This window comes from Orcinus orca, chromosome 1 (genome assembly GCF_937001465.1).
Source record: "Orcinus orca chromosome 1, mOrcOrc1.1, whole genome shotgun sequence".
In the NCBI taxonomy this organism is placed as follows: Eukaryota; Metazoa; Chordata; class Mammalia; order Artiodactyla; family Delphinidae; genus Orcinus; species Orcinus orca.
In genome coordinates this window covers 111,506,783-111,526,109 of record NC_064559.1, presented here as the reverse complement: position 1 = coordinate 111,526,109, position 19,327 = coordinate 111,506,783, and the positions used below count along the sequence as shown (strand labels likewise).

Here is a 19,327-nt window from a genome sequence, read left to right as displayed (position 1 = left end):
TTTATTTTATACATAGTAGTTTGTGCCTTCTAATCAGCTACCTTTATCTTGCCCTGAAAATTTTCCTGAAAATTTCTCTAGTTCTTTACTTTCATAATTTTTCTTCTCTATTTCTTTTTTTTGGAGGGGAATGAAGCTGGTGGATAGGAAAAGCTGATATTTTTATAGTTGATAGAGAAAATATGAAAGCATAAAAGAGAATGCCCTTTGGCTGTTAGGCTGTTGGAATGAACCTCAGATTAAGATTTTTTTGCCACCAGGAATAGAGATTTTTCTCTGGAGAATTCTCAACTTTTGGTCAAATAGGGAGTTGAGATGTCTTACTTGTTTTCATAGCAGCTCTGTGAAGACAAAGGCGGCAGATACCACTTTCATCTTAAATGGCAAAATAAAGTGACAAAGAAGATAAGTGAAATTTATTCAAAGTTATCTAATCAATACTAAATTTGGGGGTAAATTCTAGTTTATTTCAGTGATATTTCTTCTAGTTGTTGTACTTTAATTAAAATGACATTTAATGATGACTTTATTCATTTTTGTTGTTCAATATAGAAAACACGGACATCTTTATTGGAAACACCTGAAACTAGTTGTTGGAAACTTGATTCTAAAGCAGCTCCTTCACAAAATAAATCTGGAAACTTCCCATCAGCTGATCACGGCAAATCAAAAGATAAAAGAGACTGTCTGTGGACATCTGCCAAAAATACTTTATCTACACCATTACCAAAGGTTTGTTGCTAAAATTTCTAAGAAAGTAGTAATTTTTTTTAATAAAAAAGAAGTCTCTGTTATCACATACCATATATCTGGTATCACACACATAGACATGAAACCATTTTCTTTAAAGTTTCAATTATTTGTTATACCAGCACGAAATGGTTTCATTTTTTTAAATCTATCACTGTTCACAACTTAATGACATCTTGGGCAAATTTTATCACTTTCTGGTATTCACCAGTGCATAGGACGCTGATGTACAAAATCTGGTTTTGACTTGCATTTTCCAGTATGACCTCAGTTACCTCCCTTTGCTGTTTACTCATCATCATCTTGCTGCTGGCGTCTTTTACTTAGCAGTCAGCCCTGTGGAGCAGGTGCCACTAACAAGGTGGCTCATTGCTAGCTGTCTTCGACATGTCCACTTAATCCATGGGGAATTCATTCAACCTTTCAGTGCTAAATGGTGGTGCATAATGCTCTACTTCTGACTCCCCCTTTCCCGCTCTCTGCCATCTATCTCTCTCTAATTTCTTTTTACTTTGCTCAGGGAGACACAAAGACAGATAAACAAATTTTCTGCTTAGGTTTATATCCACTTAGGGAATGAGATGCCAGTATCCCCTTCTTATAAGGCTGCTTTTTAAAGTTATATCCTCACTTGTCTTGGGAGTCGCGGGGCAGAGTATTTCAACCTGTCTTTACCCCCTAAGTGGAAATTTTGTGCTTTAACCTCCCAGTTTCCTTAAAATAACTGGGAATAAGAGAGGTATTTGGTGATTGTTGGGCCTGTTCTACCACCTTTTAATAAACCTTAGAGAAGGAGCTGGCCTTAATTATAGGTAGCTTTCTTTAGAGTATGTGTTACTGGCACTTTCCCCCAGCTTTGTGCTTTAGTTGACAATTCCAGAGCAAAAGAAAGAGTTACACTCATATCCTGTTATATATACAATATTATGCACCTCGTGGAATTTATGAAAATTAGTAAAGTACATAGCTTAGCGAGGCTTTTTAAAAAAAGATATATTGTTTTTATTTTATTTTTATCGTATTTTTAAAAACAGTTTCTTTTTTAGCAAGCCTTTTATATAAAATTATTTTGTTGTATTTACTATTGTTATTCAAAATATGAAATGATCTCTGTTGAAGAATGACCTTAGTTAAAAAAGATTTTTATTGAAATATATGCAAGAAAATGCACAGATCATAATTATACAACTTGATGAATCTTTACAAACCAAACTTAACCTTATTACTAGCACTCAGATTAAAAGAGACTATTACTATCACTTCAGAATAGTTGATTGTTTCCCCTTCCAGTCACTAGCCCTTCCTCCAAGTCCAACTGCTGTCCCAAATTCTAGTATTAGATGTACCTGTTTTTGCATTTTCTATAATTAGAATCATATTCTTTTTGTTTTGACATTTTCCACTTAACATTATGTTTATGAGATTCATCCACATTGTTGCTTGAAGTTGCTTTATTTTTATTTGGTATTTCATGGTGTGACTGTACCACAGCTTATTTATCCCTTGTAATGTTAATGGACATTTGGTTAGCTTCCAGAGTGGACTTTTATGAATAGCATTGCTATAAAAATGTATTGCTTGACATGTACGCATCTTGGTTGGGTATGTCCATAGAAGTGAAATTGCTGGGTTACAGGGTTATGCATAATACATTCCATGTTAACAGATACAGCCTGAGCTGTTTTTACTCTGATACAAAATGTGTGTGTATCTTTTCCCACACCAGCCAATTCTCCAGTTCTCCAGACATCAACTAGGCGTCCTGCAATTTGATTCACTTCTGACACTGTAGTTAATGTAGTTAATGTAGACCCCACAAGTTAAGGGCTCAGTCCCACAAGGCTTCCATTTTAGACACCGTCCTGGCTTGCCACTTGTACTACTGACCAACTGGATATAAATTGACGGTTCCCACAACCCCCTTCTCAGGTTTAATAATTTGCTAGAATGACCCACAGAACTCAGGAAATTACTTTACTTTCTATTAACAGTATTTATAAAGGACACAATTTGAGAACAGCCAAATAGAAAAAATGCATAGGGCACAAGGTATGGGGAAAGGGGCACAGAAGCTTCCATGCCTCTCCGGGAGTGCTATCCTCCCAACACCTCCATGTGTCTACCAACCTGGAAGCTCTCTGAACCTCATTGTTTAGGGGTTTTATGGAGGTTTCATTACATGGCATGATTTGTTAAATCATCGGCCATTGGTGATTAACTCAGTCTTTAACCCATCTCCCCTCCTAGGAGTTCAGGGGGTGGGGTGAAAGGTTCCAAACTTCTAATCATGCCTTGGTCTTCCTGGCAACCAGCCACCATCCTGAAGCTATCATCCTGAAGCACCCCCTACCACCAGTTATTTCATTAGCATAAACTCAGGTAAGTTGAAAGGAGCTCATTATGAATAACAAAAAACTCTCCTATCAACATCACTGGGGACAAAGACCAAATATTATACCGAAAGATGCCTCCTGTCAACCCTGTCACTCAGGAAATTACAAGGGTTTTAGAAGTTGTGTCAGGAACCAAGGACAAAGACCAAATATATATATATATTTCTTATTGTATCACACTGCCAATCATGTTTTTAAAAAAACTATTGTACCAATTTATTGTACCAAATTATTGTACATTCTGGCTACCAGTGAATGAGAGTTCTGATTGCTGCGCATCCTTGTCACCACATGGTATTTTTCATCTTTTTATTTTGGCTATTCTGGTGGTGTGGTGACCTTTTTATTTCATATGAAGTTTTATTTTGCAATTAATTTTAGATCTATGGAAAAGTTACAAACATAATACAGAGAATCCCTTTATATTCCTCACACAGTTTTCACCATTGTTAACATCTTACATTACCATGTACATTTGTCAAAACTAAGAATCATTCATTGGTACATTACTATTAACTAGACTTCAGACTTGATTTGGATTTCACAGTTTTTCCGTTAATGTCCTCTTTCTCTTCCAGGATCCAACTCAGGGTACCATACTGTATTTAATTGTCATGTCTTCATCATAATTTTTAATGTAGACATTTATAGCTATAAAATTCTCTCTAAGCACTGATTTCACTGTATCCCATAAGTCTGTTGTATTTTCCTTTTCATTATCTCAAAGTACTTTCTAATTTCCCTTGTGATTTATTTTTTGACCCATTGGTTATTTAGGAATGCATTGTATTTCCAAATTTGTGATTCTGCTAAGTATCCATCTAGCTGGTTTATAGTGTTGTTCAAGTATTATATTTCCTTGCTGATCTTATGTCTGGTTGTTCTTTTCATTATTGAAAGTGGGGGTATGGAAGTCTCCTACTATTACTGTTGAATAATCTAATTTTCCCAGTTTTTGGTTCATGTGTTGGGGGCTATATTGTTAGCTGCATGTATACTTCATACCAATTATCTTTTCTTGATGGATTGATTCTTTTACCTTTATAAAATGTTCCTTTTGTCACTACTAATCTTTTTTTTAAGTATATTTTATCTGATATTAGCTCTTTTTGTTTACTATTTGCATGGTATATCTTTTATCACCCTTTTACTGCCAACCTATTCATGTTATGGAATCTAAATTGTGTCTTTTGTGGACATCATATAGTTGGATCATGATTTTTTCCATCATTCATTCGGACAATCTCTGCATTTTGATTGGAATGTTTAATCGACTTACATTTAATGTAATTACTAATAATGTAGAACTTAGGTCCACCATTTTGTTCTTTGTTTTCTATATGTCTTATGTCTTTTTATTCCTGTACCTTTCCATTACTGTCTTATTTTGTGATAAATAGGTATTACCTAGTATACCACTTTAATCCTTTTGGTTTTTACTATACTTTTGGAATAAATTTTCTTAGTGATTAGCTGAAAAGTACAGTTAACACCTTAACTTAAATTTAGTTTGAATTAATGTCAGTGTAATTTCAATGGTATATAAAAACTTTGCCCCAATATATCTTTGTTCCCTCTTTCTCTTTTGTGCTATCATTGTCACATAAGTCACATATTTATACATTTTAAGCCCATCGATACAGTATTATTGCTTTATATATCTGTGTCTAAAATCAGATAGGAAAAACAGAGTTACAAACAAAAATATATTTATACTATCTTTTATGATTACCTATGCAGTGTCCTTTTCTGGTGCTCTTTATTTCTTCATATGAATTTGAGTCTTGTGTTCTTTCATTTCAGCCTGAAGGACTGCCTTTAGTATTTCTTGTGGGGAAGGTCTGCTTGTGACAAATTCTCTCAATTTTTGTTTATCTAGGAATATCTTAATTTTTCCTTCATTTTTGAAGGACAGTTTTGCTGGATATAGAATTATTTGCTAATGGTTCCTTTTAGCATTTGGATATGTCAATCTTTTATGGACTCCCTGGTTTCTCATGAGAAACCAGCCATTAATATTATTGAAGATACCTTGTATATGGTGAGTCCCTTGTCTCTTGCTACTTTCAAGTTTCTCTTTGTTTTTTGACATTTTGGTTATGATGTGTCTAGGTGTGGATCTCTTTGATTTTATCTTCCTTGGAGCTTGTTGAGCCTCTTGGATGTATAGATTAATGTTTACATCAAATTTGGGAGGTTTTCAGTCATTTTTTCAAATATTATTTCTGCCCTTTCTCTCTCTGCTCTCATTCTTTGTTTATTTTTATATTTATTTTTTGGGGGGCTGTGCCATGTGGCTTGCAGGATGTTAGTTCCCCAACCAGGGATTGAACCCAGGCCACTTTCACTGGAAGCACAGAGTCCTAACCATTGGACCACCAGGGAATTCCCTCCACTCTCATTCCCATTATGTGTATGTTGGTATGGTTGATGGTGCCCCACAAGTCTCTGAGGCTCTTTTCATTTTTCTTTTTTCTTCTTTCTGTTACTCAGATTGGATAATATCAGTTGAACTATCTTCAGGTTCATGGATTCTTTCCTCTACCTGCTCAAATCTGAGGTTGAGCCTCTTTAGTGATTTTTCATTTCAGTTATTGTACTTTTCAACTCCAGAATTTCTATTTGGTGCTTTTAAAAATAATTTCTATCCATCTATTGATGTTCCATTTGGTTTGACGTTGTCTTTATACTTTCCTTTAGTTCTTTGGACATGGTTTTTCTTATCTCTTACTATAATAAGACTATAAGATTACTCTAATATGTTCACTTTGAACATGTTTAAAATAGTTGGTTTAAAGTCTTTGTCTAGGAAGTCCAATAACTAGGTTTCCTTAGGGATAGTTTCTGTTGATTGCTTCCTCACAAATGTATGGGCCATTATTTCTTATTTGCACAGCTTATAATTTTCTCTTGAAATCTGAACATTAAAAATAATGTAAGTGACAAATCTGGAAATCAGATTCTCCCTTCTCCTCAAGGTTTGTTGTTTCTGCTTGTCATAGTTTTTATTGTTTGTTTAGTGATTTTTCTAAATTAATTCTGTAAAGTTTGTATTCTTTGAGTGCCACGAAAGTCTCTACTGGTTAGCTTAATGTTCAGCTAATGTTTTAATAGAGATTTCCTTAAATACCTGGATCAATAAATTTCACAATCTTTGCCAAAGGACTATTAAGTTAATGTTAAGGCATGCTTTCAACACTCAGCCAGACAGTAGAAAACTCTGCCTTAGCCTTCAGTTTCTGCTTTTGCAGACCTTCAAGATGAGCCACAGGTAAGAGCTTAGGGCCTTCTCATGTCTTTCCTGTGCTTACAGCCCTGTCTGTGAGCATGGCTTTCTGTACTTCCAGGAATATTTCAGAGTTTTTCAAAGCCCCTTATGGACATCTTATTTCCTAGCTGTCCTTTTAAGGTTTTTGGTTAGTCTGTCATTCACCCAACTGTTAATCATTGCCTCAGGGAGCTGCAAAGTTAAAACACTTGTCTTTAATTGTTTTTGACAAATATTATTCCCTACCCTACACACATCAAGGAGAAAGTTTTTTTTTTTTTTAACTGAGTGAGCTCTGAGTTGGATCAAATACCAACAGTCCTGTAAATGAAATCATCCAGAGAACCACTAGGCAGGTCAAATAATGACAACTTTTTGGGAATAAAACTTTGAAAGAGCTCCCAGTTCTGTTTTGCTGTGTCCAGTGGCTGCCAGGCTGGACCAGGAATGTGGGCTGTTACTTTTTAAGGGTACCACAGAGCTAGAGAGCAGGGGATGAGATGAGGAAAAGTTAAGATACTGCTAATTTTGCTCTTCTTACAGAAGTTCAGCCATTAACAACAACAAAAAACTCTCCAGGTTGTTGCAAGCTTTTTGTTAATTTCCATAGTTCTAAACAAGCTGATTCTGACCACCTTTACCAGCATTTTTGTTGCTTTGTGGAAGAGCATATTTTTGGAGCTCCTTATTCTGCCATTTTTGCTGATATCAGTGCCCTTACTTTTTAAAGATACTTTTTAAAAATTATAAAACTTACATATTACATATTACAGGGTAATATGGAATACTAAACATTGACTAATGGAATTACTGTGTCAATAAAACATAAGCAAACTTTTTGTCAAATAAATCAGTAAGTATTTCTATGGAGTGAGAAAAGATTTCAGGTCTTGCGCCTTAATCATTGTTAGAAAAATTAAAGTCTCTCTTAAGATTGTTGACTGCTGAAGCTGGAGTGCCTCTTTTCTCTCTCTTTCTCTGCCCCTCCCTCTCTTTCTCCTTCTCTCTCCCCCATGATTTTTTTCAAAAACTTCTGAATTAAATTCTTATCCAAAATTTCTACTTCATATACATGTCAATAATAATGGAGAGTTATTATTGATTGCTAAAACCTCAACTTGCGTTTATTAGTAATATATGTTTTATTTGATGGGATAACATATTGTTTTTCTTTTTGAATAGGCATATACTGTGAAGACACCAACGAAACTAAAAATTCAGCAAAGAGAAAACAAGAATGTACCCACTGAAGAAAGTAGTAAAAAGAGAAAAATGGTCTTCGATTTTGATATTAATTCAGATAGTTCAGAAACTACTGATCTTTTGGTAAACTTATTACAAATAATCAGCATTTATTATTTGTTTACATTATTATATTTCGATATTATTTCTTGATGTATATGTATAATATATATGCATAGTATCTATATTGCAATACTGAAAAAAAGTAGAACTCTACTATAACACAGAACCCTCTACTTTTGCAGCATTTTAAAGAAATTAGGGTTAAAAAAATCGCCATAAACTTCAGAAAACAATGACATTTTGAAATACTTGATATAACATAGTTGTCATATGAGAGGACTAACCCTCTTGTTTTCCAGAAGAGTGTTATTTCTTTTCCTTTTTTTTTTTTTAAAGAAAGCCTAGGTGAATATCTTTAATCTTGCTGCAGCCAAATTTGTTATTCAAGACCCCTCTTGATTTTGCATATTATACATGTTCTTTTATTTTATACCACTTATTGGTTGAAATTTATATCAAGGTATTGGTTGAAAACTATTACATTTCTATGATTCTTAATGGGTTAATGTGTTAAAGATGACATGTTTAAGGAGGATAGTTCCCCAGCAGTTTGTATCATCAATTACTCCCTACTATGAGTATATTAACACGTATCAGTATTTTCTTAAGGCATAATAATGATTTATTGAGAATAATTAAATTTATACTCATTTGATTTAAAATCAGATAAACCTTATTACACGAAATGGAGCAATTTACCAAAGATTCTTAATTACAAAATTCCAGCTAAAGTCATTTGTTTCATTATTCCAACTCATAGCTATGAGATCCTTCAAGCTTTTATACTGTTTTGGTATCCTCTACTTTCATTTGTTCTGGAATAATGAGTAGCTGAAGTCTTAAAATTGTAATTATTGAAGTTAACTTATAGAAAATCCCTACTCTAGTATCTCTTTGTTTTGTAGATAATGATTAGCATTTTAATGATTAAAATGTGAACCAGGCACTATTGTAAAGACTTTACACAGATTACTTCAGTTATTTCTTGAAACAATCTCATGCTTTAGAAGGAGAGACAGGGTTGTTATTCTCATTTTACAGATGAGGAAACTGAGTCACACTGTTACATTGCCTAAGGTCACATAACTAGTAAGGCATGGAGCCAAAATTTGAACACCAACAGTCTAGCTCCATAGCCTATGTATGTCATTGTACATAATAACTGCCAGTTCAAACTGAAGTCCAGATATTAAAAGAATGTAATGAGAATTATTAGAAAGAGCATGAGCTGTGGAATTAGATATTCCAGGACTAGAATTCATACTGTTTTTCTAGTAGTGTGAATTTAGGCTAGTTTCTTAGCTTATCTGAGATTCAGAATGATTCATGATTTCATTTCATTTTTAAAAGGAGCATCACAACTTTGTAACACAGTAACATACTACAGTATTTTATTTATTTTTATTTTTACAGTTTAAACTAGTCTAAAGATATTTCATAGTGGGCTTTATTTGTTATAATTATCACTTGAAGTTAGTTATTTTTGTAATTTTCTTAGCTGTTGCATTTAAATTTTGGTGAACATTCAAATTATTATAAAAAGTAAGATTTAAAAATGTATTGTCTAGAATGACCTTAGAGAAGATAGTGGAGTAGGAAGTGCCAGGAACCCATTTCTCCACCTAGACAACAATGGTACTGGTAGAAACTGTCTGAAGTAATTTATTTTGGAACTCTAAAGACTATTTGAATGCTTGCAACTTCCAGAGGGAAACTTGGCTGGTAAGTTATGGTTAATTTTGGTCAATTTCAGCCTTAAAAGTGGTAATGGCTACCTATCACTCAACCTATAACCATGTGGTAGGGCCATGCTTATGTCTTGCTGGAACCAGGGTGAACAATAAGGACCTTGTCCTCCGAAGATCAAGGTTCAGTGTTCTGACTGCTGATTCTGATCACTGAGGTACAGGTACAGAGTCTGGCTGCCATTGTTTCGAACCTCACTGGCTGAAGTGTCTTCCAGAAGATTTGTCTTCCAGAAGAACAAACTGCACTTTTATCTCTCTCTTTTTTTCCCTCTTTGGAGAGCCAGATGTTCAAGCATTAGAACATTCAAAATCAATCACATTTACAGGGCATTTAGAAAGCCATGCCCAGGGAAAGACACAGGCTCAGAAAAAAAACCAGGAAGATCCCAAATTTTCACCACAGGCTTATCCAATGCACAGAGACACTTTTAATAGTAAAACAAAAAGCAAAACAAATCTAAATAAATAAACAGTAAACCCTGGGGAAGGGGAAGAATCTGATTTGCAGATGTATCAAATTATAAGATTAAAGTGGCTAGTTTTCAACAACAACAACAACAAAATCACAAGGCATATGAAGAAAAGGGAAGTATAGCCTATCAAAGGAACAAAACAAATCAACAGAAAATGTCTAGAGGAAGCTCAGATATTGGACTTACTAGACAAAGACTTTAAAAACAACCATCTTAAAGATGTTCAAAGAGCTAAAGGAAGACATAGACAAAAACAGAAAAATGTATGAATAAAATGAGAATAGCAATAAAGAGATAGAAATTATAAAAGGAACCAAGAAGAAATCTTGGAATTGACAGTACAGTAATTGAAATGAAAAGTGTATTAGAGGGATTCAAAAGCAGATATAAGTAAGCAAAAGAAAGAATTGGTAAACTTGAAGATAGGACAATAAACTATTGAGTATAAGCACAGAAAAAAAGGAATGAAGAAAAGTGAACAGAGCCTCAGAAACTTGTGGGACACCATCAAAAAATCAATATATGAATTGTGGGAGTCCCAGAAAGAGAAGAGAGAAAGGGGAAGAAAGAATGTTTGAAGAAATGGCTGAAAACTTTTCAGATTTTGATGAAGTAAATGAATCTACAAATCCAAGAACCTCAATGAATTCTAAGTGGATAGATTCAAATAGACTCACATCAAAACACATTATAATCAAACTGTTGAAAGACAGAGAGAATCTTTTTTTTAATACATAATATATTTGTTCCCCTGTGCTATACAGTAGGTTCTTGTTGGTTATCCTTTTTAAGTATAGCAGTATGTACATGTCAATAGGAAACTCCCTAACTATCCCTTCCCTCCATCCTTCCCCACCTGATAAACATAAGTTAATTCAAAAGACAAAGAGAATCTTGAAAGCAGCAAGAGAGAATCAACTCATCATATATGTTACCCTCAATAAGATTATCAGCTGATTTCTCATTAGAAACCTTGGAACCAGAAGTCAGTAGGTTTACATATTCAAAGTGCTGAAAGACAAACATTGTCAGCTAAGCATTTGCTATCTAGCAAAACTGTCCTTCAAAAATGTAGTGAAATTAAGACATTCCCAGATAAACAAAAGCTGAGGGAGTTGTCACTAGACCTTCTCTTCAAGAAATGCTGAAGGGAGTTGTTCAGGTTGAAATGAAAGTATGCTAGACAAAGAAAAGATCTCTGATAAAGTTAAATACATTGGAAATTATAAAAGCTGAAATGATTGTAATTTTGGTTTCTAACTTCACTTTTTATCCTCTACATAATTTAAAAGACAAATGCTTAATTAACCTATGTTGTTGGTCACACAATATATAAAGATGTAATTTTTGACATCAGTAACAGAAGGAGAATGGAGCTGTATAAGAGCAGTTTGTGTAGGCTATTGAAGTGAAGTTGGTATAAATTCAAATTAGGTTACTATAATGTTTGGTCATTAAATGTAATCCCCATGGTAAACACAAAAATGATCTATAGAATACACACAAAAGAAAATGGGAAGGGAATCAAAACATTTTACTACCAAAAAAGTCACCTAAACACAAAAGAAGAGAGTAATGGAGGAAATGAGTGACCAAAAACAAACAAACAAAACACCTATAAAGCATATAGAAAATGAATATCAAAAAAGGCAAAAGTTAGTCTCTCCTTATCAGTAGTTACTTAAATGTAAACAGATTATACACTCTAGTAAACAAAAAGAGACTCATGTTAGCTTTAAATTGGTTAAATGTGAAAGGATGGAAAAAGATGTGCAAATAGTAACCAAAAAGGAGGTGGGATGGCTATACTAATATCTGACAAAATAGACTTTAAATCAAAAAGTACAAGAAACAAATAAGGACATTATATATTAATAAAAGATTCAATACAGTGGGAAGTTATGAGAGTTTTAATCATTTACACATCTAATAACAAACCCTTAAAATATATGAAGTAAAGCCAATGCAAAGAGATGAAGTTAGAAATCAATAAGAGAAGGAAAATCAGAAAATTCACAAACTTGTGGAAATTAACACACTTCTAACCAACCAATGGATCAGAGAAGAAATCACAAGGGAAATTTGACTTAGAGATGTATGAAAATGAAAAACACAATACACCAAAACTTACGTAAGACAGAAAAAACAGTGCTCTAAGGGAAATGTAATAGCTGTAAATTTCTACATTGAAAAAGAAAGAAATCAATAAACTAACTTTATACCTTAAGGAACTAGAAAAAGAAGATCAAACTAAACCCAAAGCTGACAGAGGAAGGAAATAATAAGGTTAGAGTGGAGATAAACAAATTAGAGAAAAGGAAACAGCAGAAAATCAATGAAGCCAAAATTTGTTTCTTTGAAAAGATCAATTAAATTGACAAACCTTTAGCTAGACTGACAAAAGCAAATACCTAAAGTCAGAAATATAATTGGAGATGTTATTACCAACATTTTAGAGATAGATAATACTGTGAATAATTATATGCCAACAAATTAGATAACCTAGAAGAAATATACAAATAGAAAAACTTCTTGAAATACACAAATTACTTAAATCTGCTCAAGAAGAAACAGAAAACCTTATCAGAGCTGAGTTAGTAATCCAAAACTCCCAACAAAGAAAAGTCCTCGACCAGATAGCTTTATCGATGGATTCTACCAAATATTTAAAGACTTAACACCAATCCTTCTCAAAGTCTTCCAGAAAATTGAAGGGAGAACACTTTGTAACTCATTCAGTAAGGCCAGCATTACCTTGATACCAAAGCCAGATGAAGACATCACAAGAAAGGAAAATTGTAGACCATTATTCTTTCTGAACGTAGATGCAAAAATCCTCAACAAAATATTAGCAAATCAAATCCAGCAGCATAGTAAATGGATCATTTACCATGACCAATGAGACTTATCCAAGAAATGCCAGAGTGGTTCAATATAAGAAAATCAATATAATACACCACATTAATAGAACAAAGGAAAAAATATTGTAAATGATCATCTCAATTGACATTATAAAAATTCATAAAGCTAGGACAGAGGGAAAATTCCTCAACATGATAAAGGGTATGAATGAAAACCAAAGCTAACATCATACTCAATGGTGAAAGACTGAAAGCTTTCCCCCTAAGATTAAGAATAAGACAAGGATGCCCACTTTCACCAATGTTAGTCAGCATTGTACTGGAAGTTCTAGCCATGGCTTTTAACTATTAGACAAATACAAAAAACAAAAGGCATGCAAATGTAAAAAAGAGGTAAAACTGCCTCTAATTTGCAGGTGACATGATCATATCTATACATGGAAAATCACAAAGCCTAAACAAGAAAGCTTCTAGACCTAATAGATAAATTCAGCAATGTTGAAAGGTATAAGATCAACATATGAAAATCAGTTATGTTTCTATACACCAACAATGAATAATCCAAAAAGGAAATTAAGAAAACAATTTTATTTACTATACCATTAAAAAGAATTAAATACTTAAGAACAAATCTAGCCAAGAAAGTAAAATACTCATACACTGAAAATTACAAAACATTGCTGAAAGACTTAAAAATAAAGAAAAATAATTCTGTGTTCATGGATAGGAAGACTTAACATTGTTAAGATGTCAATACTACCAAAAGCAGTGTACATATTTAACATGTTCCCTATTAAATTTCCAACAGCTTTTTTGGCAGAAATGGAAAATTCGATACATTTATACAGATTTGCAAGGGGCCCCAGATAGCTAAAGCAATCTTGAAAAAGAAAGACAACATTGGAGGACTCACAGTTCTTGACTTTGAAACTTATTACAAAGCTAGTAATTGAAATAGTATAGTACCGGCATAAAGACAAATATATACACCGATGTAATAAAAAACAGAGCCCAGAAATAAATCTTCACATATATAATCAGTTGAGTTTTGACAAGAGTGCCAAGATCATTCAGTGGGGAAAGGACAGTTTTTTCAACAAATGGTACTAGGAAAACTGGATGTCCACATGCAAGAAAATGAAGTTGGACTCTTACCTTACACCATATACAAAAACTGACTCAGAATGAATCAAAGACCTAATCGTAAGGACTAAAACTATGAAACTCTTAGAAGAACATTGGGAAAATCTTCATGACATTGAATGGCAAGGACTTCATGGATATCATGACACCAAAGCACAGGCAAAAAAGAGAAAAAAATAGGTAAATTGGACTTCATCAAAATTAAGGACTTAAATGCATCAAAGGACTCTATTAAGAAAGTGAAAAGGTTAAAGATTGGGAGAAAATATTTGCAAATCATATATCTGACAAGAGATTAATATCCAGAATACATAAGGAACTCCCGTAACTCAATGACAAAAAACAAGCCAGTTGAAAAATGGGCAAAGGACTTGACCAGACATTTCTCCAAAGGAGATATACAAGTGCCCAATAAGCACATAAAAGATGAATGCAACAGAGTTATAAGGACAGACAAGTTTTTGTTGTTTTAAATTAGGTTAATTTATTCTTTTTATATAGGCAGCCATTAGTGAACATACAGTTACCATACAGTAAGCAAAATTTTAATGATAGTTTACGATATGATTTTTAAGATAATTTATCTTTTCTAAGTTGGTCAGTTGGTGCATACTGATTTGAGTGTATCTGAAAGGTCAGCTCTTTGTGACTAAGTGAATTCTGCTGAAATCTTAGAATTCATGAAAATGGCTGAATATTTTCATCCATGAAGCTTCTGAAATTTGTGTTAAGTGTGACTTTAATGAGCAGGAAAAGATAATGTGAACTGATTGCTTACCTGACTAAATTTATGTAGCATATTCATTAAGGAAATGGATTCTGGAGCCAGCCTACCTGGATTTGAATCCTGGCTCCACCTCTTACTAGCTGTATAGTCTTGGGCAAGTTACTTAATATTTGTGTGTCTCAGTTCTTCACCTTTAAAATGGGGATAATAATAGTATTTGTGTGTCATAAAAATGTTGTGAGGATTAAAACTAATTAAAATATGCAAAGTGCTTAAAGTAGTGCCTGACATAAAGAAATACTGAATAAGTGTTAGCTATTATTATTTGGGAAAATATTCATAAATTGATAACTGACAACATTTATAATTTTTATAGGATTATGAATGCTTATTATAAGGCCTAAGTGCTTATTATAAGGCCTAAGTGCTTATTATAAGGCCTAAGTGTATTTAAGTAGGTTGGGAGAAGGGGTGTGGAAAGTCATAGTATGAAGACTCTGAAACAGAAATAGAAATCAGTAGAAAAACACTATTCATACACAACTTGTATTCCACATAACCTTTTAGGTATATAGTTAATAGAATCAAAATCTAGGTCCTTGTTTGACAGATTGAAGATTTATTTTGTCATTGTCTTCTTTCTTCAGTCTTTTTTATTTTTTTCCTTTCCCCTCTCTCCTCTTTTATTCTCCCTCCTTGTACTCCTCCATCTCCTTCTCATATGTGGGATGTAGACAAAAATTTAATAATATAATATTAATGGTGACAGCCTCCAAATTATATTTTTATATTTCTCTTTAAGAGCATGGTTTCAGAGGAAGAGACATTGAAAAAACTATACAAGAAGAAGAATCCACCAATTTCTCAATTTTGTGTCAGAACACCAAAAAAGGTAGTTTTAAAATTTTATTTCAGAAAGCAAATTTCAAAAGCTGGATTTAATTCTTTTTTTTTTTTTTTAGTTAAACATATTATGATTTTATTTATTTCCTATTCAGACTCCTTCATCTCTAACAACCACTGGATGTACGCGGAATCTTGGAGCTATGAGGAAAATGCAGGAGGACCCTTGGGCTATAATTGCTAAAATGGATAGGAAACAAAAACTAAAGGAAGCAGGAAAGCTATTTGTTTAATTTCAGAAAATCAGTGTGATTAAGGAGCCTAAATAACAGCAAATTTATAGTTAATTTTTTTATTCTTATTTTCTACAGAGCCAAACATTTTCTGAAATTGAGACTTTTTTGATATTTTCATAAATAATTTGTTTCTTTATATTTTAATATTTTGGCCTAAATGGGAGATAACCACATGTTACTTAAAAACTTGTAATTCTATTCAGATAATTAGATGATTATATTTTGGTTTTACCTTTTCTTGTATTCGTGAAAGCTGTTTTGGCTAAGTTTTCACACCTGTAAAGTTGTCCGTTGAACACTAGGAACACTGAGATTTACTATTTATTCTTTACTATTAAAGTATTTTAGATGCAAATACTTCTCATTGATTCTGTGAGGTCATCTGAACAGCTAATTATTATAATTTTGCTAATATTATTTATTTTTAAAATCTTGAGGGCATTTAAGTTTCACGGTTCTGAAGCAGCTTTGATTTATCTATTTATAAAATTGACAAATGGCTTTAAGTTGTGGGAAAAAAGCCTCCACCAGTATGACTACCTAAAATACTTCATTTATTCAGCATTCATTCGGCAAATATTTATTGAATATCTGCTAAGAATTAAGCACAGTTCTAGATACTGGGGATATAAGAATGAATGAAACAAAAATAAGCCCTCTCTTCTTCTAGAGCTTACATTTTAATGGGGAAAATAGACAATAAATAAACTATATAAGCAAAACACATAGTATATTAGTTAATGATAATTGCTAAGGAGAAATAAAACAGGTAAGAGTATTAGGGAGTATTGAAGAGGGTTGAAATTTTATGTAGAGTGGCCCTCAGTGCAATGACATTTGAAGATCTGATGAATAACTAGTAAGCCTGTGGCTATCTTGAGGAGAACATTCCTGATAAAAGGAACAAAAAGTATAAAGGCCCAGAGGTGGAGGTGTGCTTAGTGTATCTGGGAAACAGCAAGGAGGCCAGTGTGGGTAGAGGATAATGAACAAAAGAAGAGTATAAGGAGAAAAGGCCTGGTATTTAACAGGATAGGGAGTTTGGGTGGGCAGATTATGTAATGCTTATAGGCTACTGTAAGAACTTTGGCTTTTACTCTGAATAAGATGTGAAATTAGCAGATATTTCTGAGCAAAGAAAACTGTGATCTGACTCATGTTTTAAAATAAGGATCTTTCTGACTGCTATATTGAGAACAGATTTTGAAAAGAGGACAAAAGGTTAAAACAGGAAAACAGGTTATTTTAATAATACATATGAGAGATGGTAGTGGTGTGAACAAAGCTGAGAGCAGTAGAGGAGTAAAGAGGTCAACTTCTGGATCTATTTTTAAGATTAGATGTGGGATGTGATAAAAAAAAAAAAGAAAAGGCCAAGGATAATGTCAATATTTTTGGCCTGAGCAATGTAATTTTGGACATATTTGGTCTAAAATGTATATTAGACATCCAGAGATGGTAAGTAGGCTTAGAGACAGATCCAGGAGAGTGATATAAATTTGGGAGTCAACAGCATATTTAAAGCTATCAGAGTGGTTGAGAACATGTACAATTATGAGAGTGACTGTACCTAGAAAAGAGAAGAGATCAGAGATGAGAAGGAACCATAAAAGATTTAGCAAGGGTAATACTGAAGTCTAGCAAGAAGGTATTTCAAAGAAGAAGGGAGTGATAAATTGTGTTAAATACTGCTCAGAGATAAAATTGATTAATGTGTTATTAATGGGGAGGACTTTGGTGATCTTAACAATGGCAGTTTCAGCGAAGTGGAGTTCGATTGGAGGGGGTGGTTAAGGAAAGAATGGAAGGAAAAAAGTGGAGACAGCTATCTTCATTAAGAGTAAGAAAACTAAGAAGTTATACCTTAAAAGGGAAGAAGATAAATGAAATAGCTACTTGAAATGGAAGTGGGTCAAGAGAAGATTCTTTTTTAAAACATGTAAGAATTAATAGCAAGTTTAAATAATTAAGGAAAGATTCAGGATGATGGGAAATGATGATGCCGAAGAGAAAGAAGATTTTTTTTTTTAAGTAGAATGTCCTATAATAGGCAAGAGGAATGGAATCTGGTGGAAGATTAAAGTGCTGGGCCTTAACTAGGAGAATAGACAATTCTACCATAGTAACAAGGGAAAAGGAAACATATATATCACAACACGATGGTGGATGGGAGTTTGTAGAACTTCTGGTTTCATAGCTTCAATTTTCTTAAGTGAAGTGAGAATTAAGATCATCCACTGAGAATGAAGGTGGAGGGGAAAGTGTTGCAAGTTGTGAAGAGAAGAGTAGGTATGAAAGACTCATCTAATAAAGTAAGGGAGTGAATGAACTTTATAAAAACAATTGGCAAATGGATAAAAATAGTCTTATAGTTGTCTATAACAATTTTGGTATAGTAGAATTTTAATTTCCTTATGGTGGGGAAATGTGTTTGTAGGAAAGACTACCCAGGAAAAAATGGAAATGCTATATAACATTATGGAAATTATGTTCCTCCTTCAATTTGTGTGCCTGTAACTGTACTCTGAAAACTGGATATAGTCTTAGGATTTCTAGCTTTTGATCTAGAAACTTTAATTGGAACTTTATAATTAGTCTCCTGAGCAAGTATTTTCTTTGGAGGATTATTAGTCTTGATGACATGATATTTCACATTTGAAGCTACTATATATTTTCAAACATTTTAAAATAAAACAAGACTTGTATATTAGTTAACACTAGCTTCTCTGGCTAATCATCAACTTCTCACTTAAATGCTACTATTTAGTAAGCAGCATTTCTCCAGGTGGTGATTTAGGAACGCTGGCTCCTTCCAGCTTCTAGCTCTGCCATCTTCAACAACTTGCTTCCAAGGTTGTTGCAAAAGGGGAAATACCATGGAGGATCCATGTGGGAAGTTTTTAATGACCCAGGTCTGAAATAGATGTACATCACTTCCACCCACATTCTACTTTCTGGAACCAAATCACATGGCCACACCTAATTTCAAGACAGACTGTGATCCATTTCTAGTTATGTCTCAGGAGATCAGGGAAGGGGGTCAGGTCAACAACTAGCCAGTCTGTCACAATTAGTTTGCACTCTTTAAATTTTCAAATATTGTTCTTCCTTGCTTTTAATTTAAAAAGATGAGTTAGGCTCTTAAGTTTTGAAAGATTGCTTCTTGCTGTTTTTGAGCATGCTGGGCATGCTTCTTTCTCGGAAGCTTTCCCCTCTCTCCAGTACTTCTGATTCCCCTTACACTACTCTTTTTCTCCCCATGGCACATATAATCTTCTAACACACTATATACCTCACTTAGTATGTTTATTATTCATTGTCTTCACTCACTAGAATGTAAACTTCACAAAGACAGGGATTTTTGTCTGCTTTGTTTATTGATGCATCCTGAGTACTTAGAACAATGCCTGACCCATTGTAGGTACTCAGTATTTGTTGAATTGATTAAATAAAAATTTAATATATATTTAAGAAAAAGTTACATATACCATACTGATGATTCTTATAGTAAGACTTCAGA

The 19,327-nt window shown here is 33.4% G+C and overlaps 1 protein-coding gene across 1 annotated transcript in view; it reads left to right on the top strand.

Annotated features, from left to right (window-relative positions):
• SYCP1 (synaptonemal complex protein 1) overlaps positions 1-15,974 on the top strand; it is a 162,480-nt gene extending 146,506 nt beyond the window's left edge. Inside the window, exons 30-33 of the mRNA XM_049710757.1 lie at positions 553-732; positions 7,594-7,737; positions 15,471-15,560; positions 15,667-15,974. Coding sequence (XP_049566714.1) covers positions 553-732; positions 7,594-7,737; positions 15,471-15,560; positions 15,667-15,804 — 552 coding nt within the window. The 3' untranslated portion in view covers positions 15,805-15,974. The remainder of the gene's footprint in view (positions 1-552; positions 733-7,593; positions 7,738-15,470; positions 15,561-15,666) is intronic.
• The last annotated feature ends 3,353 nt before the right edge of the window (positions 15,975-19,327 follow it).